At 51.7% G+C, this 22119-nt stretch overlaps 1 protein-coding gene across 3 annotated transcripts in view; it reads right to left on the bottom strand.

The window, feature by feature from the left end:
- Positions 1-5433: 5433 nt before the first annotated feature.
- The window catches only part of BCL11B (BCL11 transcription factor B), a 95839-nt gene continuing 79153 nt past the window's right edge, over positions 5434-22119 (bottom strand). For all 3 annotated transcript variants that reach the window (XM_068991219.1, XM_068991217.1, XM_068991218.1), the window contains one exon: positions 5434-7508. In XM_068991219.1, the coding sequence (XP_068847320.1) occupies positions 5434-7508 (2075 nt within the window). The remainder of the gene's footprint in view (positions 7509-22119) is intronic.

The raw sequence follows: 22119 nt of genomic DNA on the forward strand, positions 1-22119 counted from the left end.
CCAGACCTCTGTCCCACTGATTTCTGACCCATCAAGGCCTCACCCAGTGGCCCTCCCTGGGAATTCAGAAAATGTTAGCTGAAAGAAACTAGACCCAAGTCTTGCCATTCCCAGACGAGGGCTTTTACTTCTAACCCATTGGTCTCAAACTTGGCTGTTTGCGAGTCACCTGGGTCATTTTCAAAAATACCAGTGCCGAGATCTCTCCTCGAAAGAGTCTGATAGAAATTGGTCTGGGGTGGGGCCTGGACACAGAGTTTGAAAAACTCTCACGTGATTCCAGTGTGTAACCAGGAGTGAGAACCACTTTTCCACATCACAGTGCTTCACAGAGGTAAAGAAAAAGCACTGCCGGCCTCTCATGCCATTATTTCCTGTCCTCTCAGATACAAGAGTAACAGGTTTGCGTCAGGAGAAAAATGGAGAAAGACCTTTAATTCACCCTTGGAAATAAGCTGTCCATCCCCTACCCTGGAAAGACACAGAAAAGGACAAGGTTTGGAGATCAAGTTAAATGTCCAATTTATTTTTATAACTTGAAACCAGAACAAACTTGGTTTTGAACAAGCGTACAAATGAAATGGCAGACACATGCTGAACTGAACATTGTGACATTAAGGGGAAAAAAAGAGGCCCAAAATCTTGTACAGAGAATAAAAGGAACAATAAATATTTTACTAAGCCATATTGAAATGACCTCCTGTCATCTCAACATTTTATCCATAATAAAAAAAAAAGTGCCCGTTTCTTAAACAGAGCACAAATACCAAGCAATAATAAATAGTTCCAAACTTGTAGTAAAAGACAGAACCTCCAAGTAAACAACAAAAGCTCATACAATAAGTAATAGAAAAGGTAATAAAAATATTTCGCCTTGCCAGTACAAATGCAAGCAATTTGACTCAATGTAACTTTGCTTCGCAGAGCTGATACAAGGAGCACCAAAATTCATGGGTTTGCCTGTGTTCCACGAAAATCCTTGACCGTCACTTAGGACCGGAACGAAAGGCTGACTTCCCTACTTTTCACATTTTTGCTAAGAGGAAGTCAGCCTCCTCCTCCTCCTCCCCCATGAAAGACCCTCAAATGGCAAGTGGCAGGTTCCAGTTGGGGGCAACTTTGAACCAAGTTGTGGCAGTGTGGAAAACCGGCCTGGGGTCAGCTGGGTCCCCCCGGGGCCCAGGGCCTCTCTCACTGGGTCATCTGCTTCAGTGTTGGCTTTTTAAACACAAAAAAAGGGAAGCAAAAATGCTCATTTCTCTGCAGTCGTCAGAGACACACTCTTTGTGCTTTGGGATGGCTTGATTCTGGCATCGTGGTGACTTTGCGGAAGCTGGTGAGAGCTGGCTAGGTTTTGTAACTACAGGAGGATTGCCTTGGAGGCTGCTCAAGGACCTCCCCAGGGCACCCAGAGAAAAGGGCAGCCCGTGGGGCTTCAGGTCAAACAGGTAGGAAACAAACATCTCAGCTTGATCTTCTGCCTCCGCCCCCCTCTTTTTACTTTGCAAAGGTAAGTGGCAAGGAGGAAAAGCGTATCAAACAGAAAAGCGCCCAGAAGAGAGATTTCTGCATTTGGTAAAGAAATTGCCCAAAAGGATGCTTGCTTATACTTTCATAACCTGAAATATAATGGTTTCTTAGAGTTCCTGAAATAAAAGATGGCTTCCTGATATAGGTATTTTTTTTAAACGTATTATTCCCTCATCCAAAAAACCACCACTTTATTATCTTAAAGCTACTTGGCTTTACAAAAACAAAGGGGGGTGGGGGTGGGGGACAGAGAGGGAGAAATAAATCAGATAAACATGAGCACACCGAGGACCGACAGGGGTGGGAAGATGGAGAGGAAACACGTGGGAAGGAAAGAGAAAGAACTACGGAAAGGCACCGAATTCGTCCCAGGCCCTAGGCATTTGGAGACTGACGGAATGTAGGTTCCGGAGAGAAAGCAGCAGAGCAGATAAGAAAGACAGCAGGCCACCACTCTCCACGATGAAAAGGTCCTGGCTGTGATGGGGACCCCTTCCTGAAATTCAATTTGCGCTGGTCCCAGCCGCAGACCACGTCACCTGCGCCTGGCTGATACGCCAGCTCCCTTTATCACATTTCGTTTTGTTTTGCTTTGCTTGCTTGTTTGGCGTTCTCTCAAGGACTAGAGAAAGCTCGGTTCGCGTTTCTTTCTGCTCTGAAGGGTGGGAGAGGAGGTGGTGGTGGTGGTGAAGAGAAGGCCTGCGCTCTCTCCTCCACGTCTGACATCTTTGCAGATGCCTCGCAGAGAAGGGAGGGCTCTGTGAAATGGTACCGACATCTTGACAAAAAAACTGATTTCTCCACTCAACGCGAATAAAGAATTTCCCATCCGATCTGCTGTGGCCACACCAGGGAGCCTTGATGCAAGGTTCAGGGCACTCAGACTGAAGCCCTATTTCGAACAGTCCTTGGTAGAGGCCAATTCTGACAAAAATATATACAACTAAAATGATTTGTGAACCAAAGCATTTAGCTATTTCCTTTTGTTTCTTTTCCTCGAAGGTTGTCAAACAACCCTTTTTTTTTTTTTCCTCCTGTACAATAGGTCTTAACATACAAATTTTTTTTTTTTTGCAATATTTTATCCTGCCAAATTAAAAAAATATATTATGGCAGCCTGCTTGTTTTTGTTTTTTTTTCTTTTTATTTCCAAATTCACTAACAAAAAGGTACATTAAATCCCTTTAAAAGGACAAGCTTACAGTTAAAAAATTACAAGCTCCAGTAAAAATACAGCAAGTGCCTACATCATATGAACCAACCAATATATCCATTCCAGAGGGAGGTGGGAGGAGAGAATTAAGCACAGATCAGAAATGTGGGGGTTTTTTTTCTGCAAAGCAATAACAATATTAAGCACTTTTTTTTCTACATACTTTTTCTACATGGTGTAGCAATCCCCTTTTAATCCCCAAATACAAGTTTCTATACATTTTTTTGAAATAAAAATTCAACACCCAAGGCAGAAAAAAATTTACTAAAACTCCGACTTTACAGTTACTGTGACAAGAACAAATTATTATAGACCCACCATTTAAATTTTACTGCGACATTTTCAAGGAAAAGAAAAGGGTTTTTTTTTTTCTTGTTTTGTCAAATGCCCAGGCATTCTCGATTATTACAAATACTGGTCCACTTTTACAGTAATCAAGAAATTTTCATATATATAATATATACTAAAACCCCGTCACCAAAAGAAAACAATATACACGCAGCCACTGTGGCATTTTTTTTTAATAACCTATTAAGCAAACTTTTTGAAAAAAACGATCGCTCCAACACACATACACACAATTTTTTTTTTACCCTTGTATGTATCCAATACTGTAAACGTATTTTTAAGACAGAGTGCACTAAATTTAACTTTAGAAAAAAATTAGCCATTGTTCCTGAATTGTTTTTTCATTCAACAATATCAACTTGTACCTTGTGTCACTTGAGTTTTAATTCAGCAGTAAGTCACCTCCACTCCACATCTAAGCAGCGTTGTCCCACAGGCAAAAGGGGCTGAGGTTAATTCAGCTAATGGATATCCAGGGTTGTGCTGGGTTTATTTCTTCATTTGATTGGGTCTTATGGCATTTTCACGTCTTCAACCAGGATTTTTGAAAATTTATTTAAAGTAAATGTGGCTTTGTTTCTAAAGAAATGTACTTTTCTCATTTTATTTTTTTAAAAAGTCTTTTCATTGCAAAAGAAAAAAAAAGTTTTGCATTTGTCTCAAGAGACTCAAATAGGAAGATCAGTTTTCAAGGCACTCACATCAAATTGAATGGCAGTAGAAACACTGTCCAATAAATTATTATTTTATTTTGTTCTTTATAGTGCCAGTACTGTGAATGCCATGCTTAGCAATACTGACACTCAATCTCAGCCATCCCTTACAGTTTAACCCACCTCTGGGCCAAAAAGAAGAAGATGCTGCAATTTCTTGTTGAGAAGCCATTTAATTTAAATGCAAACAAAAGCTTTAAAGTGCGGGTCAACAGAATTCAAATGTCTAATCTGAACAGTCCAATGCTTAGTACCTTCCAACCTAATGGGATAGAAAAAAAAAAAAAAAAACGGAAGTAGCGCTGGGCACCTTTGGATGGAACTCTTCCCGCTTTGCAGTAAAAGGGAACTGAAATTGGCAAGATTCCGCCCACCCCATCCGTATAATGTCATCAGTGTGCAGAGAGAATACTAACTTCCCTCCAGTCACCATCAGGACACTTGTCTGCTTGAGAAACGGTCTGTTGTCACTGGTAGCAACGTATGACTTAGGATTTCTGTGGTGAGGGTGATAAAAAGAGAGAGAGAAACTGTCAAGCCAGAAGAAGCCTGAAAGAACATGGCTGGTTTCTTTCCTTTCTGTGTTATTGCAGGCCACCACCATCTATCTACCCCCCAAAGTACCCTCAGCCTATTTTATTTCGTCTAATCTATGGCAAATAGCAGAGATGGCATTCCAGGGCACACCGACATTCCAAGAAACGGATGAGATCTGCTGGGAATGCACTATTTTAGAACGCTCTTGGGCCGTTTCCTGGGGCAAAGTCCTCAAAAACTCCTGTTTCTCTGGCAGTGCTGAGCATTTGGGGGGGAGAGGAGGGAAAGCCCACCATTCAAAGGTTTCCTTATGTATGGCAAGGTTGAAGTCAACACAGAAAAGGCCTCCCTTACTCAGGACATCATCAGTGCTACATCTCCATTTCAATTCTGAAACAAAGTGCTACAACTTTAAAGATTGTTATCCGCTGTACATCCACCCCCCACCCACCCCCCCCAAAAAAAAAAACGCATGCCACTTTTTATTTCAGGACAAAAAAAAAAAAAGAATAAAAAAGTAAACAACTTTAAAAGTCATTTAAGTGTTGGCTTCTTCACAAGAAATTACACATGCTTAGCTTAGATTTCAAAAAAAGCAGCACCCTCCCCCCCCCAAAATTATAATTTAAAAGATAGCTTCCCCTCTACAGAGCTCAGGAGTCATCGCTCAGGCTACTACTGGGTTAAAGAAAAAAAAAAAAAACCAACTAAAGAAGGGATGGATACCCAACAAAATCTCTTAAAGGAATTTCAACAGAAAGAATAACAATAAAAAGTACCTGCACATGCCAAAAAAATTACAAAACCCAATAAATACAGAAATTATTGCACAGTTAAAAGGCTCCACAATTTTTTTTTGTTTGTTTTTACTGCCTTAATCAACCCTCGGGTTTCCATAGGACTTCGCAGACACAGGTTAGGTTGGAGGGCCGCCTCCCCTGGGCCCTGGGGACCCGCGGGGGGCGCCGAGCGGCGGTGACGCGGAGGCAAGTGTCAGGTCAGCATTCTCTCGCTTGGCGACGGGGCGACTGTACAGGTGCGCGGGGTGGGGCCCGGGCCCGCGCGCGCGCACACACACACGCGCACACGCGCTTAGCTCCTCTCCGCCTGCTCGATTTTGACGTCGTTAGTCAGCAAGTGCTCTCCGTGCCACTTTTTCATGTGTTTCTCCAGGGTGCTATAGACGCTGAAGGGCATTTGGCAGATGTCGCAGCGGTACACCTCCTTGCCGATCTGCCCGTGCGTCTTCATGTGGCGCGTGAGCTTGCTGCTCTGCGCGCACGCGTAGTTGCACAGCTCGCACTTGTAAGGCCGCTCGCCGGTGTGGCTCCGTCGGTGCACCGTCAGGTTGCTGCAGTTCTTGAACACTTTGCCGCAGTACTCGCACGTGTCGCTGCGCCGGCCCTCCTTGGAGCTCGGCCGCCCGGGGCCCGGGCCGCCCAGATGCGGCGTGCTGCCCCCGCTGGCCGTGCCGCTGCGGCCCGACAACCCGCCGTCCAGCAGGTCCCCGGGCGGCGTGGAGAAGCGTAGGCTGCCGTTCTCGGACGAGTGCTCGGACGACGTGGCGAAGGGCGACTGGCGCGCGTCCGTGAAGCCCAGGAAGGGGTCCTTCATGAAGTGCCGCGACGCCGCATAGCCCACCAGCCACTGCGAGTACACATTCTCCGACGGGATGAGCGCGGCAGGCGGCAGCTCTAGGTCCTTCTCCACCTTGATGCGCTTGGCCGCGCTGTTGAGGCCGGGGCTGGGCAGCGGCGCCGGCTTGCGCGGGAAGAGGCCGGGGAAAGGCTCGGTGCCCGGCGCGAAGCCGCCGCCGCGCCCGTTCACCGCACCCCCGGGGCCCGCGTCGCCGCAGCCCCCGGCGTCATCGTCGTCGCCCGGGTCCCCGCCACCCCCGCCACCGCCGGCCGCGCGCTTCAGGAAGGCGCCGCGCTTCTGCTTGTCGGCCAGCAGGTCGCCGTACGGCGGCAGCGCGCCCAGGCCCACGTTCTCCATGACCTTGCCCAGCACCAGCGCCTTCTCGTCAGCCAGCGCCTTGGCCGCGGCGCCGCCGCCCGCGCCCGGCACGCCGGCCACCCCGCCGCCGCCGCCACCGCCGGCGCCGTTCTCCCGGTTGCGGCTGAGCTCCGAGTCCATGCTGAAGCTCGACTCGGGCCGGCTCTCGTTCTCCAGCAGCAGCTCCTCCTCCTCCTCCTCCTCCTCCTCGTCCTCCTCCTCGGGCTCATGGCCCAGGGAAGGGTCGCTCTCGTGGTGGCGGAAGTCACCGTCGGCCGCCTTGAGGCCCTCACCGGTCAGCTCGCTGGTGCCGGGCTCCGGGGAGCTGGCAGCCGAGAGCCCGTCATCGGAACGGCCTGCCAGCGAGCCGGCCTTGTGCATGTGCGTCTTCATGTGGCGCTTGAGCTTGCTCGCCTGCGAGCACGCGTGGTCGCACAGCTGGCACTTGTAGGGCTTCTCGCCCGTGTGGCTGCGCCGGTGCACAATGAGATTGCTCTGGAACTTGAAGGTCTTGCCGCAGAACTCACACGACTTGCTCTTGGCCGGCGGCTGCGGTGGCGGCGTGCCACCGGGGGGCATGGGCGGCAGCGGCGGCGTGCTCAGGAACGGGGACTTGGGGCTGGGCTGGAAGGGGTTCAGGAGCCGGTGCATAGGGTTGCCGCGGCCCGGGGACACAGGCGGCGGCGTGGAGCTGTTGCCCGCCAGCTCGCGGAGCCGCCGCGAGAAGTCCATGGCGGGCGAGTCGATGGCCATGGGGTTCAGGCGCATGACTCGGTCGAAGGCACTGGGGTGCTGGGCGACGAGCCCCATCTCCTCGGCGCTGAGGCGGTGCGGGTCCAGGTGGTGGCGCGGCGGCGGGCTGAAGAGCGGCGGCGTGCCGGGCAGGCGGCCCTCGCCAAAGCCCGGGTGGTCCCGCAGGATGGGGCCCGTCATGCGCAGCAGGTTGAAGGGGTTGCTGTCGCCCAGGAAATTCATGAGCGGGGACTGGGCCACGGCCTCGGGCCCCAGCGGCGGCGGGATGGTGAGCCGTGGCGTGAGCGAGCTGCTGGCCGGCCCGGGCTCCAGGTAGATGCGGAAGCCATGCGTGTTCTGCGCGTGCTGCAGCAGGAACCACGCGCTGTTGAAGGGCTGCTTGCATGTGGTGCAAATGTAGCTGGAAGGCTCATCTTTACCTGCGGAGACACACGGACAGAAAGAGGCAGGAGAGACGTGAGATGCGGGCGGCGGCGCGGCTCGCAGCGGACCACTGCCGAGCAGGCCCAGGCCAGCGACCCCCTGCAGACCCCCTGGCGCACAAGCTAGAGAAGCCTCTGTGTGGCTGTTACTCCAACTGATAGACCTCGCTCTGTGCCCTTGTAACATAGTGTCTTTAAACCCATCATCTCAGAAGCCAAAGGAGATGTTATTTGTGAAAAAGCCTGATTCCAACAATGGCAAGTATACGAAGGCTGGGCTGCCTAAAAGACAGCGGGGCAAAGTTCAGCCATCCTGTAGATCCTGGTAGTTCTTTGAGGGTGGGGTGGGGAGTGGGAGGGGTACTGTCCTGTGCCTTGTAGGATGTTTGGAGGCATACCCACTAGAAGCCAGTCGCACTCCCTCCCCTCCCAGTCATGAGGATCAAAAATCTCTCCAGGCATTGCCAAACCTCTTTGGGGGGACAAAACAACTCCCCCCACCTCCCCACCCAGTCATAACTAGGCACATCTTCAATCCAAGGATGTTTTAAGAAACACAAATCAAACTGAATCACCTCGCAAACATTTTAAGAGAACTGGCTGATAACCTCTGCGTCATTTGGGAGTTGAACTACTGGAAATCGTAGGGTTTCATACACCAGTGCCTGTGCAGAAAGCACCATCCAAGTTAAACAGGGATGCGCGTATGAACAGGACTTCAGCATCGTAAGAACATCACCGCAGCTGCCCATCCCACCCCCCATCACTGCCCTTGCGGCCTCATACACACACACACATACACCCCTAACCACAGCATGGAATCTGGCCTTGAAACCCCCCAGGGCGGGGCACTGGCCTATATGAGGTCCCTTGCCAGAAGGCTAAATGAAAGAGTGTCACTTCTGACAGGGCGATCAGGATGAACAGTGGCAAGTGTGAGTTTGTGACAAACTGGGCTCTGGCATTGGGAGCCAGTGTTAGTGGACGTTGGTGGCATGGAGCCAAAACATCCTTGTCTTTGTCCATCGTTGGGGGCAGTCACAAAATGGGAGCCTGGACCTTCCAACCAGCACCTATTTCGTGGCTGACATCCTCAACCTGCGGGTGAAACTGGCTGTTTCTCCAGCCTGAAGCTCTCCTAACACTCTGTGAAACGGGACAGGTGTGGGCAGGCCCTGCCCTGCCCCCTCAGACTCGCTCACTGGCTGGAGAAGGGAAAGGGAACATGGCATCACAGCCGAGGTCTTGAAAAAAAAAAAAAAAACCCTTTTTGTTTTTTCAGACTTCCTTGTACCTGGAAGATTTTAACACTGATAAAGTACAGTAGCTGCAGACTCCCCAGGGAAGCCAAAGGTGTGTGTTAGTTTCCAAACCCGGGATCAGGAAGGGAAGGGGAAGTACAGCCCCTCCTCGAAAGAGGAGGGACTTCTGAAATCCCATATAGAGATGGAGTTTTTGTTTCTTTGATTCCCACCCAAGAAGTATGTTTCTTGGGGGCTTCACCCTTAGCAGTCAAAACTCTGTGGACTCTGAGATCAAATACCCCAAGTTCCATATGGGTTAGACTTGATGGCTTCAAAGGAGCCTGGACCTCGCTGAGCCATGCAGTGTGTGGGGGGTCCTCCAGGAGTCAGGGGTCAGCGTGGAAATTCTCCACAACACAGAACCAACTGGGCCAGATCACCCACCGCTGGGAACTAAGACATGCCTTCCAAGTCTGGTGGTCCACGGTCATCACTGCACACTCGTATCCAACAGGACACGTGTCTCCAGATTTGGTAGTGAGGAGACCAGTGGGTGGGTGATGGGGGAATGGACAGAAAGGGAAAGGATTCCAAAGCTCAGCTTCCCCTCGTTTTTAAACCCAGCTCCAGGAGAACTTCTGAGGCCATTTTCTTTCTCCAGGGTGTCTGGGAAACTTCCTTCTCCCAGCATGTCTGCATTAATTCAGTTCCCCATGCTGGAGCCCCTCAGGAGAATCTTGCCCCCCAGAAACGGGCAGAGAGGCCTTCCCAAGGCCCTGGGCAGCTGTGTTCCTCGCTTTGGGAGCGGTAAGGCCACACCGACACTTCAGCCTTCCCTTCCTGTGTGCCTACCCACTGTTGCAACAAAAGGCCATTTTTTGGGGGGGTGCATTTCATCGTCACATGACCGCCAAAGGAGGCCAGGCCAGGACCACGTCCCTACTGGCACATGACAATGCTACAGCCCAGAGATGCACAGTCTTCTTGGAGGTGCCATCTTCTGTCCTGGCTTATTAGGTGATATATGTGGGGAACAACAGAACAGTTCACCTCAGTCTCACGGGAGAGCTGGCCAGACGCCATAGTGTTTGCTGCTGCTGCTAAGTCGCTTCAGTCTCTGTGTGACCCCATAGACGGCAGCCCACCAGGCTCCCCTGTCCCTGGGATTCTCCAGGCAAGAACACTGGAGTGGGTTGCCATTTCCTTCTCCAATGCATGAAAGTGAAAAGTGAAAGTGAAGTCGCTCAGTCGTGTCCGACTCTTCGAGACCCCATGGACTGCAGCCTACCAGGCTCCTCCGTCCATGGGGTTTTCCAGCCAAGAGTACTGGAGTGGGGTGCCATCGCCCTCCTCAAATCCTTTTCTGGAACAAGGCAGAATAAATAAGTAATAAATAAGAAGATAAAGAAAACATCCTTCTCTGACACCAGGAGCTAATAATAACACAAATGAAGCGCCACCTCCCACAAGGCCATAGATCTTCCAGTTAAAGATCGCTGGACTTCCCTGGTGGCTGGATGGTAATGAAGCCGCCTGCCAGTGCAGGAGACGTGGGTTCGATCCCTGATCCGGGAAGAGCCCACTTGGCGGCAGAGCAACTCAGCCCGTGCACCTCAACTACTGTGCCTGTGCTCTGGAGCCCAGGACCCACAAATACCTACCGAGCCCACGCGCCCTAGAGACGTGCTCTGCAACAAGAGAAGCCCCCACAGTGAGAACTCGGAGCACCGCAACTAGAAAAAGCGCACACAGCAGCAAAGACCCAGCACAGCCAATAAACAATTTTAAAAGTCCGTTGCTTTCAACTGTAAATCAATAAAAATAAATTGAAAAAAAAAATAAAGAGCACTCTGGACTCTGCACCTGGGCTCCAGCCACTCTCAGTAACCGAGTTCCACACACACAGCAGCTCTGGCTCCTTGTGTTTTCAACTTGGGCCACCTCCTTTCCCCCAATCTCTTTTTTCATCATCTTCATTTCCTTGGGTCTCTCTGGAGCACTTCCTGTTTCTTGTTCTGATGGCCACACACTTCCTGGAAAGTTCTATTGCCCCTGAGGAATGCGGGTATCAGAAGACAGTGCAAAACTCTCAGGCAGGCCAGGGATGAAATGGCCGATTTAAATATATTTTTTTAAACTCAAGCAGCAGCTGCTGAGAAGCGTGTAGCTGCACGTTCTAAAGAACTCAGAGGTTTCCATTTCTTGTTTTTTGTTTTTTTTAAAGACAAAACAAAAAGAGTGAAAGACATTTATAAGATTCTAACTTAGAGAAGTCTAAGGAGGAAGTTTTGCTTGCTGTAGTCTCATCCTTCAGTCCTGTCCAACTCTTTCGCGACCCCGAGGACTGTAGCCAGCCAGGCTCCTCTGTCCATGAGATTTCCCAGGCAAGAATACTGGAGTGGGTAGCTATTTCCTCCTCCAAGAGTTTCTTTCCCACCCAGGGATCAAACCTGTGTCTCCTGCATTGGCAGGCGGATTCTTTACCTCTGGGCCACCAGGGAAGCCAGAAGGAGGACGTTAACCTGTTCGGAATTTATCATCAGGTGGGGGAAGAGCTCTGTGCATGCACCCACCAAATCAGATTCCAGGGTCCCAGATCATGCCAGGGTAAGCGCTTTTCCTTGCCTTTGAACAATCTGGTCCCCTCACTTCCCTCCACGCCACGGCAAGATTCACAGCAGGGGACAGTCTATCCCAGGATCTGACAGCTTCCAATGTTTTTAAATCTCCCATTCCTCAAAGCCCCTTCCTAAACAACGCTCTTTCCACTCTCCCCTTAACTTTTTTTTTTTTAATAAAATGTTCATTTCCATACTTCCACTTCACGGTTATCTGTTGCCTAGAAGTAGCCTTGAGCACTGAGACTGCTCACTTTTGAAAACTGAACAATGTCAGAAAGGCTTTGAAGAGCCACTCAGAACATTCTTCTATTCAAAAACTCACTAAATATTTTAAAAGGCAGCACACAGTCACAGACGGCTCATTTTTAAATGTGGCAGAAGCCCCTTGGTGAGAGGGATGCTTCAGACGCGGGGCTGTCCCTGCTCCTGGAGCTCAGGGCCACTTGCCCAGAGGTGAGTTGGAAGCTCCAGCTGGTGCCAGCTTTGCTGATGGCCCAAGACAGGGGCCATGCCCCAACACGCCGCCACTGTGGCTGCCACCAAGGTTCCAACCGAGAGGTCAACACCTAGGTTATTTTGAAGCGACCTGGAAGTTGAAAAGTGTTAGTTGCTCGGTCGTATAGGACTCTTTGCAACCCCTTGGGGTGTAGCCCACCAGCCTCCTCTGTCCATAGACTTCTCCAGGCAAGAATACTGGAGTGGGTTGCCATTCCCTTCTCCAGGGGATCCTTCTGACCCATGGATCGAACCCACATCTCCCGCAATGCAGGCAGATTCTTTACCATCTGAGCCACCAGGGAAGCCCTGAAGCAACTTACCCAGCAACATTAAGCCTGGCCTACAGACCTAGAAATGTCAGCTGCATTGGGATCACTACATCGGGCCTGGCGACTCAGAACCCAAGGCCAGTGTGTTTCCTTGTTTTCTCCCTTCCCTTTTCCTTCCTCAGACACTTTCGGTATCCATTGGCAGAAACCCACACCGGACCTTCTTTGCTGTACTGGCTTTCAAGAGAGACCCTTGTGTTTTTCTGTAATTCAAAACCCTCCCTGAGATCACTGTTACAAGAACCCTGAACAGTGGCACAAGTTCATACCTTGCCATTCCCTGCAGGAAGATGTCAATCAAGGGGCTTCCCAGGTGGCTCAGTGGTAAAGAATCTGCCTACAATGCAGGAAACATGGGTTCAATCCCTGGGTCAGGAGAAGGAAGTGGCAACACACTCCAGCATTCTTGCCTGGGAAATCCCATGGACAGAAGAGCCTGGCAGGCTATGTGTGTTGTGTGTGTTAATTGCTTAGTCATGTCCAACTCTTTGCAACCCACAGTCTGTAGCCCACCAAGGCTCCCCTGTCCATGGGATTCTCCAGGCAAGAACACTAGAGTGGGTTGTCATTTCCTTCTCCAAAAGGAACCACAGAAAGAAAGAAAGTTAATTCGCTCAGTCATGTCCGACTCTTTTTGACCCCATGGACTGCAGCCTACCAGGCTCCTCCATCCATGGAATTTTCCAGGCGAGAGTACTGGAGTGGGTTGCCATTTTCTTCATCCATGGGGTCACAAAGAGTCGGACATACTTAGCAATTAAACAACAAGGTCAACCAAGTCACTTTACCCCTCTGAGCTTCATTTCCTCATCAGTAGAATGGGAATAACATGCCAGCTTCCGAAGAGGGCTGGGGGAGCAAATGAGATCCCACGCGATCCTTATAAAATCCACACATCCCCACGCATGCACATATTATGGTTGGGCTTTGCATGTTTCGTGTTTTATTATCCATCTTGTACCTGGCTGTGGATGTTTCAGGCGGTGCCCTTCTATGTAACTCTGGCTGTAATAAAACCCTGGAGAAATTTTAATGCAGCCGGCCTAATGCATTAGAGGTTCCAGGGAAATAGAAACTTGCAAACGTTGAGGAAACATCATTTTTTATTGTGACTCTTGGGAACCAACACACAACTGGGCTCCTGCAATGAAATGCTGCTCTCCCTCCGCCAGTGGGTGTGTGTGTATGTGTGTGTGTGTGTGTGTGTGTGTTTTAATGAGCACTGAAATAATTGTTCCTCCCTATTATGCTGGTTACTCTAATAATACCAATAAAGGTATCAGGGATGTTCAATAAAAAGCACACCTTTAATTGAGTTATTATTCAATAAAAAGGCTGTAATTGAGAGCAATAGTTTAAAAGGGCTCTCCTAAGGCCGAGTGATACCAACTAGAAGGGTATTGCTGCCTGCGGGGGATTTAGTGGTTCAGGGCTTCTCCAGAGCCACAAGCGGACACTGCCACCCAGCTCAAGCAGGGCCTGCGGTGATCGCCAGCCAGGGCCTTCCTCCACCCAAAGGTGGAGGCAAAAGTGAGAGTCCTAACACTTGGATGCTGAAGAACGAACTGAGTCTTGGCTTCACGTGTCCCTCTGTGGCTTGCGAAGCACTTGACAGGTGGTTTGGCATTTTCACAGCCATCAAGGCATTTTGCTCAAATATGACCTCTGAGGGGCCAGGCCAGGTCCACATCCCTGCCGGCACACAAGGATGCTGCAACTGAGAGAAGCAAGAGCCCCGCCTCCCCTCGAGAGCAAGGGGAGGGCCACGCCCCTGCACAGGCTTCCCCACCCCTGGCTCCATCCCGCTGCCCCCCAGCAGCACCTGAGAGATGGACCGTTCTCTCCCTTGTTGGGGCCTGTTTCACAATGAAAAGGTCCTCCTGCCATGCTGTGTGTGCCCTCCCAGTGAAGGACATTGATTACCCTTTGATGGAAGCCAGTCAGGTCCACCACGGGCTTGTCCCGGGAGTGGAGATGTTTCACAAGAGCAGGTGAGTCCCCGAGACAACAGGTCACTCAGGACCTGCAGAAGGGGTGATGAGATGCTGGGCAGTCAGATGGAAGTGCAGGCTGCTGGATTCCGGGTCCACCACCCCCGCCGCTTTTCCTCTCTGGGTTTTATGATGCCCAGTGCCCAAGGAGAGGGCTGGACTCACTGGCCGGCCACCTAGTCCTCCAACAGAATCTATACCTACTAACAGTGCCGTCTCTTCAGTCCCAAAATGATAATAATTATTATCAATATTATCAGATCCCCTGGATGAGGGCATAGCAATCCACTCTAGTATTCTTGCCTGGAGAATCTCATGGACAGAGGAGCCTGCTAGGCTACAGTCCATGGGGTTGCAAAGAGTCGGACACAACTGAAGCAACTAAGGACATTATCTCTAGATATGTAGACCCCTTATTAAAGAGTATCTCCCCTTTCATGATCCCAGAAAGAAAACTTTCAATTGGTTTCCTTGGGTGGGGGGGAACCTTTGTAAGTTTCATATTCATATCATTTCTGAGCATAGTCATCTATGAAATCTACAAGCACCCCTGCTTGTTCTGAAACAGTTTGGTTCAGTCGCTCAGCCGTGTCCAACTCTTTGCGACTGCAGCACACCAGGCTTCCCTGTCCATCACCAATTCCCGGAGCTTGCTCAAACTCATGTCCATTAAGCCAGTGATGCCATCCAACCATCTCATCCTCCGTCTTCCCCTTCTCCTCCTGCCTTCAATCTTTCCCAGCATCAGGATCTTTTCCAACTAGTCAGTTTTTAGTATCAGTATTAGTTGCAGCTTCAGCATCAGTACTTCCAACACACGCTACCAAACAAACCTCAGCCTCTCCGAAAGAGGTGGTGGAGCTGGGGGGGAAATAATGGCAGCAGTAACAATCAACTGTCCTTAAAGCCTTCCATGAGCCTCACGCAATTAAGGCAGACTGTCTTCACAACAACCCCCAAGGTCAAGGACTGTCATCAGCACCATTTCACAGATGAGGAAACTGAGGACTAGAAGAGAGAAGGTGATCCGCCCAAAGCCACACAGCCAGCTGTGGTCTGGATAGAAGCCTGGTCAAAAGAGGAAAGGGTGCAGACCCAGGCCCCTCCCAAGTCAAGGGACCCGGGGCAGGAGACGGGGCAGTCGTGTACACCTTGGGATCGCTTACCTTTCCTCCCAGCCACGTGCTAGGCAATGTGCAGACGCGTTGTTCTTGGCGAGAACTGCAACAACTCAGTGAAACCCTGCTGACTATCTCGTGCAGAACCAGTGGGTGTGCTCTGTTGGGTATTGGTGCCGGTTGGTAGTAACGGCAGTAGCAAGACTACTGTGTGTGCCAAGTCGCCCAGCCGCGTCCGACTCTTTGTGACCTGTGGACAGTAGCCCCCAGGCTCCTCTGTCCATGGGATTCTCCAGGCAAGAAGACTGGAGTGGGTTGCCATGCCCTTCTCCAGGGGAACTTCCCAACGCAGGGAGGGAACCTGAGTCTCCTGCCTCTCCTGCTTCGGCAGGCAGGTCCTTTCCCACTAGCACCACCTGGGAAACACTACTGCTACTAAGTGGTCTCCCTGCTGCTGAAGTTGCAGAGCCAGCCTCAGTCCAACACAGCCAAGGCCCCTCTGCCAGCGGCTGTGGCAGACATCAACCAGTCCACCCCCGCACTTGCCCTGCCGGCCTCGGAATCCTCTTGAACCCAGAGCTCTGGACAGCTGCAACTGCCATCCCTGGACCTCAGCTCATACAAGCCCAGGAAGTGGGGAACCAGGATACAGGGCTGAATGGGCAGGTAGCAGGCAGTGTCCTATACTTGCCTTGCATTCACTCACTGAACAACCAGGAGCTGGCCACCCTTGATCCACCAGCTAGTCTGCTGGTCTCCAGGGATGCAGCTCTCGAATCCCAGAGGAGACAAGAGCGCCTGGTAACCCTCTCGATTATTGCATGAAAAATGAGTGCTAGGGTCAAGTTCAAGGTGCTGGGAGAGAGAAGCATGCAAGGGCTTGGCGGACTTGGGGGCTTAGAACCTGCATCACTCCATGTAGTCTGCTGACTCTAAGCCTGTGACCATTTGCGACAGAGGCGGCTCAGAGAGCGCAAGCAGGTTGTATGAGACCACCCGACTGGGCTTGGGTTATTTATTTAAAATCCATCATTGGAACAGGAGTCCAGGCTCCCTGAGGACCGAGCTGACCCTCCACTGCCAGGACTCTGGCCACGCACAGGGTGACAAACGCACACGTGCTTCAGAGTCAGGCATGCCTGTGTTAGCTGGGTTCTGGCTGCTTGCTCCCCTGCAGTCGGGGTCCCTGGAATCATCACAGGTAGGAGAAGGGCGTCTGCCCGGGTCTGCGTGAACCTGCCCTCCAGGTGAGGCCCTCCGGGCGAGGCCGCCTGGGGAGCAGGGCTCAGCTCAGCGTTCAACAACACGCCGCTCCCCCGGCTCACCGGGCAGGGCCGCACCCAGCACGCCCACGCCTCCCTGCTGGCTGTGTTCCACCCACCGGAGCACGCTGGGATCCAGGTGACTCTAAAGAATCTAGACACTCTTCCACCGCCCTGACCCACCTCTGAGCCACCCCGGCAGAGTGGGCAAGTAGGCCGGCCAGCGACCCTCCTGAGTCACAGCCTTGATGGTCCTGCTGCCCAGAGGAAGGGCCAAGCACTCAGCCTTCAGCATCTGGCTGGACTCACTGCCCACCAGTGCCCTGGCCCCCCGCAACCCTCCTGGTCCTTCCCTTGCCCGTGCAACTCACAGCTCCGTGCACCTGCCATTCCTGCCACCTGGAAGACCTGCCCTTCCTTCTCACCCAGCAAGCATCTTCTGAGACCTGGTCCCAGGACAGCCCCCTCTGTATCCCCACGGCCTTGCAGGTTTAGCTGCTCAGTCGTGTCCAACTCTTTGCAACCCTATTGACTGTAGCCTGCCAGACTCCTCTGTCCATAAGATTTCTCAAGCAAAAATACTGGAGTGGGTTGCCATTTCCTCCTCCAGGAGATCTTCCCAATCCAGGGATCGAACCAGGGTCTCCTGCCTCTCCTATGCTGGCAGGCAGATTCTTCACTGCTGAGCCACCTGGGACTCCCCTACAGCCTTGGGGTATTGCTACTTGACGTTCATCACTGCCTGTCATCACCTTTCCTTGACTTTGCTGGGCTTGACACACATACAAGCTGCACGAGCCAGTGGTGGCTTTGTGCTCTTCAAAGGGCACTCACAGAGACTCTGAAAAGTGGGTTCTAATCCAGGTTCTGCATAAAAAAGAAACTCAGTCTCATCACAGTTAAGTGAGGGGCCCCAGATCAGACAGCTGGGTCACAGAGCCCAGATTCACACCTGGGTCTGAGCCCCAGGCCTGGGTTGTATCCGACACACACCTGGCTGCCCCTCCACCGGGCCTGCAGACTCTGCTGTAACCGGCCTTGAGGTGGGGCCTGAGCCCACCACAGCAAACCATTCCACCGGCTTCCGTGCACCCTAGCGAGCTGACCGGTGCCTCAAGCTGCAGGCTGTGTGCAGGAAACGCCACACGGAGCTTGGCTGAGAATAGAGCGGCCTAACATGTGAGAAACCTCACTCCACCACAGTCCACTCACTCTGAGAGCATCCTGCGGTAGAGGTCACCTCTGTGCTCCAGGCCCGGAGTTACCCCGGGCTGGGGGACTGGGCCCCCAGCCTCCACCACAGCCTCACACTGAGGCCCCGCCGTCCCCCGAGATGGCCCAGGTGCACAGAAACATGAGCGGAGCGAGAGTGGCATCTTTGGAAGTTACTCCACCCAAGGAGTAATCTTGTCCCAAACGGTCTAGGGACAGGCCTTTCTCATTCATTCATTCGCTCATCCATCCGGTCGACATGTGCTGGGTGCTAGGACCCACAGCAGGACCTACTTGGAGGGATCAGCCAAGACCCCTCCCCACCCCCAGGAGACCACAGGTGGGGACCGGGGAGCAGGAGTGGGCTAAGCTGTGACACAAAGGATTCTGAGGCACACTAGGGCCTGCCGAGCGACCTCAGAGCATCCAGGGAGCAGGCAGTCAGGCAGTAAACACCACATGGAGGTGAGTTCCAGACAGAAGGAAAGCAGCGCCTGCCCAGATCCAGGATGGGGGCCATGCACGAGCACCTTTGGGTGAACTGAACAGAAAGCAGCTCTGGTGGCTGCAGACGGAGGCAAGGGGGAGCAGGAAGGGAGAGGCGATGAAGAAGGCCAGGCTCTGCGGAGAATTCTGCAGGCGTTTTCATCCGAGGCTGAAACCTGCTGGCTCTGCAGGGTTCCAGCGCAGGGAACACGCACATGCCATCCAAAGCCAGGGCTAACCGGTCAGTGTGAAGAAGGTTCCCAGCTTTCAGTAGTCTTAGTCTCCTCCTAGAAAGCCAGGAGCCCTTCAGGACAACACCCAAGGTCACACTCCACCTCTACCCAGAGACCATACTGAGGAAGCAAAAGCCAGGAGGCTTTTCTCAACACGTCTATACCTTTGTCCCTTCCTCCTTTCTTTCCTTCACACAGGCAGGCAGTGTTGTTCTGCGTGCCAGGCCGACGCTGAGCAGAAGGATGCCCACATGGAGCCTGCAGTCCAGAGCAAGAGGCTACTGACTCCACAAGCGTCCACTAAGGCTCAGACCACTAGGTCACTAAGAAAGCATGTGCCAGGACCCAGAGGAGGAGAGGGTGACAGGCTGGGAGGACGAGGGGGACTTCTCCCGAGAGGAGACCCTGGGGCTGATCTCAGAAGGAAACGTGAGTCCACGTTGCAGAGAAAGGAAAGAAAGGATGTGCCCTGCAGAGGAAACTGTAGGCCTGAAGGCTTGGAGGTGGGACCCTGGATTGACGGAGGGTAGGGCCTGGATGTGGAACTGAAGAGCGGACGTGGGATCCATCTGCGGAGGCTCTGAAAACAGGCAAGACACTGAGCAGAGAGACCACATTCCACTGCTGCGAATTTCATCACAAGGAAAACTTTTTTTTTTTAATGAAGATTTTCAAGCCCATACTAGAGGCCTTACTCGAATCACAAAACTGTTCAGTATAACAAAATCTCAGGACAACGAAAGGATGGAGGTGAACCTCTAGGAGAGTTTGGTTTCAGACCAGACCTGCCCAAAGTATGAAACCATAAGGCATAAGACATGAAACGGGCGGGGTGGGAGGGGGGGCCAGGCAGAAAACACAAAGAGAGAATTCCAAACCCCATCTATGAGGATTACTAGCCTAGGAAGCGAGGAGGCTTCTAAATCGGCCTCCCCGGTGTAAGTTCTGTTATGCCAGCCAGCCGCTTATCCGAGCACCAAAGTCTGTGAAGCCACCTTCAGGAATGGCTTGGTCCAGACTCTCAGTGGAACAGGGAAGGATGAAAATTGAACCACAGCTGCAAGCACCATGCACCCTAGATTTCCCCCCCAAAACAGTCTCGATTTCAACTGCTCGATTCTGTGGTCACACCAGGTGTGCAGTTCAGGCTCAGGAAGCAGCCAGCCGGCGCCGAAACAAAGCGACACCGCTAACTGCGGGGACATCTTGGGGCTGGGTGAGAACTGTGGTGTTTGCGAGTCAGATGGAAGAGCCAGAGGCAGGACACACAGTCAGTTTGTATGTGGCAACTCACGGCATTCTCAGAAACCTGCGGCCCATTCCCCCAGACCATCTTTATACAGTACCCACGCCCCACGTTGCAAAGGCATTGGGAATAACACGTCTTCCCTGAGACAGACGAATACACCATCAGAAATCTGCTTTCTGTAGACTTCACTGCAAAGAACCTACACTTTTCCAGTGGGTGCTGGTGAGCTGACAGATGTATATATTCTTCCCCCCACCCCAATATAAGGCTTTCTGAAAGGATTCTAGAATGCTAGGGACAGGAATTTAGCAAAGAACATGAAGAGGAAGCATAGAGCAGATCATCCTTATCACTTAATGGAAAAATACAGAGCAAATTAAGAAATTAAGGGGCAAGACCAATCATGCGGTAAGCTGCTCGCATGCGTGAATGCTGGCGTGTACACACGTGTGCACACACCAAGCACATCTCACACGCACATTCTGGCTGACACAGGAAGTCTCCCCTCTCTGAAATTCACAAGTTCCTTCATGCAGCAGGCCTCCATCCTCCGTTTCCTTAAATCCACAAAAATCTCCACATTTCACCCCAAGAAGTATTACAGGGGCAGTAAATCTCATTTTAATGGAGTGTACGTTTAGCTCGGAGGAGATAATTGACGTTATGGAGAGCCTCGACGCTGAGCTATATAGGTTAGCTAACGCAGAGGGGACTCATAGCCACACACCACAAACAAGCAGTAATATATGTATATTGTTCTGAGTGGCGTTACAGCAAAAGTGTTCGGGTCCGCAGGGATTGATAAAACACAAGAAAACAGCAGACGCACACTTGTAAATTTGCCTCATTTGTCTCTGAAGTTAAAGGTTATTCCCTTGTTCTGAATCTGTAATAAAAACACGCTAGCCCAAGGTTTGTAGAGAATGTTTGAATATTTAAATTGTGTATAATGATGGGCAATTATAGGGTAAAAACTGGACCTTATGAATGGGGCAGCGCTGTCTGGATCACCAAGTGTTTCCCCAACCAACGACTCATTTATATTTAATGCATAAGCACTTCCAACCCTCCCCTCCACCCCCACCCGCCTCCCCCACGCCCACCCCGCCAAAGAGCTGGAGGGGCTGTTAACAGATCTCACCGCCACTAACCGGTAACCAACCAAGCTGGGCTTTGCCCGGGTGAGCAGATTCCTTTCTTTCTCTTTCCTTTTCTCTTTTTAGTTCTGTTTTCTTAAGTACGCCTAGTATGTCCCTGCAACCAAGAGCTGAGACCGAGGTCGTGACTCTCCAGGACAACTTCTGAGGCATCACCTTGCCCCGTGGCCGGTCATTGCCTCTGTGTTGCCTGGGAGCCGAGGCCAGGAGGGTGGGGGTGGGGCGGGGGGTCTCCACCCCGAAGGGGGCGCCTGCAGGGAGCCCCAGCTGTGCTGCCCTCTGAGGTGGCACCTTGGCTTCTGGGCTGGAACCGAGGTGCCCGGTTGGCCCCAACCAGGTTAACCAACTGCAGTGTTAGAGTAACTGCAGCCAGCTTGTCACAGAGCACAAAAGTCATCAGCAAGTGAATGTTCTTTTCTGCACCACAATTAAGACGAATCAATACGACGTGCCACAAATGGTATTTTACTCTCAATAAGAACTCGAGCTGAGTTTATTCAGAATATTTTAGCACTTCCCCGGGGGATTTTGGGCCGACGCAGATGGCAAATAAAGTACTCAGCCTAAGGCTACAGCACATTATGGTAATTCTAATGTCAGATGTACTTTAATATACAGCTCTATTTAATCACCCCATTATTTCACATTTCCATATGAAAACCTGCGGCACTTCTGCGACGCCTCGCCTCTGCCACAGCGCCAGCTCCCTCCAACCTGCGGGCAGCGGGGAGATGGCCATCCTCGCCAGGCCCGGCTCCCAGCGCCAGGGTTTCTGGATGCCCTCCGCACAGCGGAGCTGCCCGGCGTGATCGGGAAGTCAGAGGGTTCGGAGAGGCGCCAGACACCTCAGGAGGTGAGGGAAAAGAGGAGGCCAGCTACACACCTGCTACACACAGGTTCATGCAAAAATGCAGGTGTACACACACACACACACACCCCCTCAGATGGGGGAGAGAATTATACCAGGCTCACCCCTCCACCACTCTCCAAACACCAGCATCGAGGCTGGATGGCCCAGTGGCTAGACCCAACCAAGGATTTAGCAAGGAGCCTGGCAAGATGTGCTTCCTACCCCGTGGCTGGCACAGCACCACCCACCCACCAGCCCCACGAGGGCAGAGGGAGGCAGCGGCAAGGCCAAGGGTGAGAGGATGTATGCAGGGTGAGTGGAGGCTGTCTGGTGACAAAGGAGATGGGGAGAGCGAGCA

The sequence above is a fragment of the Capricornis sumatraensis genome, chromosome 19, assembly GCF_032405125.1.
Source record: "Capricornis sumatraensis isolate serow.1 chromosome 19, serow.2, whole genome shotgun sequence".
Classification (NCBI taxonomy): Eukaryota; Metazoa; Chordata; class Mammalia; order Artiodactyla; family Bovidae; genus Capricornis; species Capricornis sumatraensis.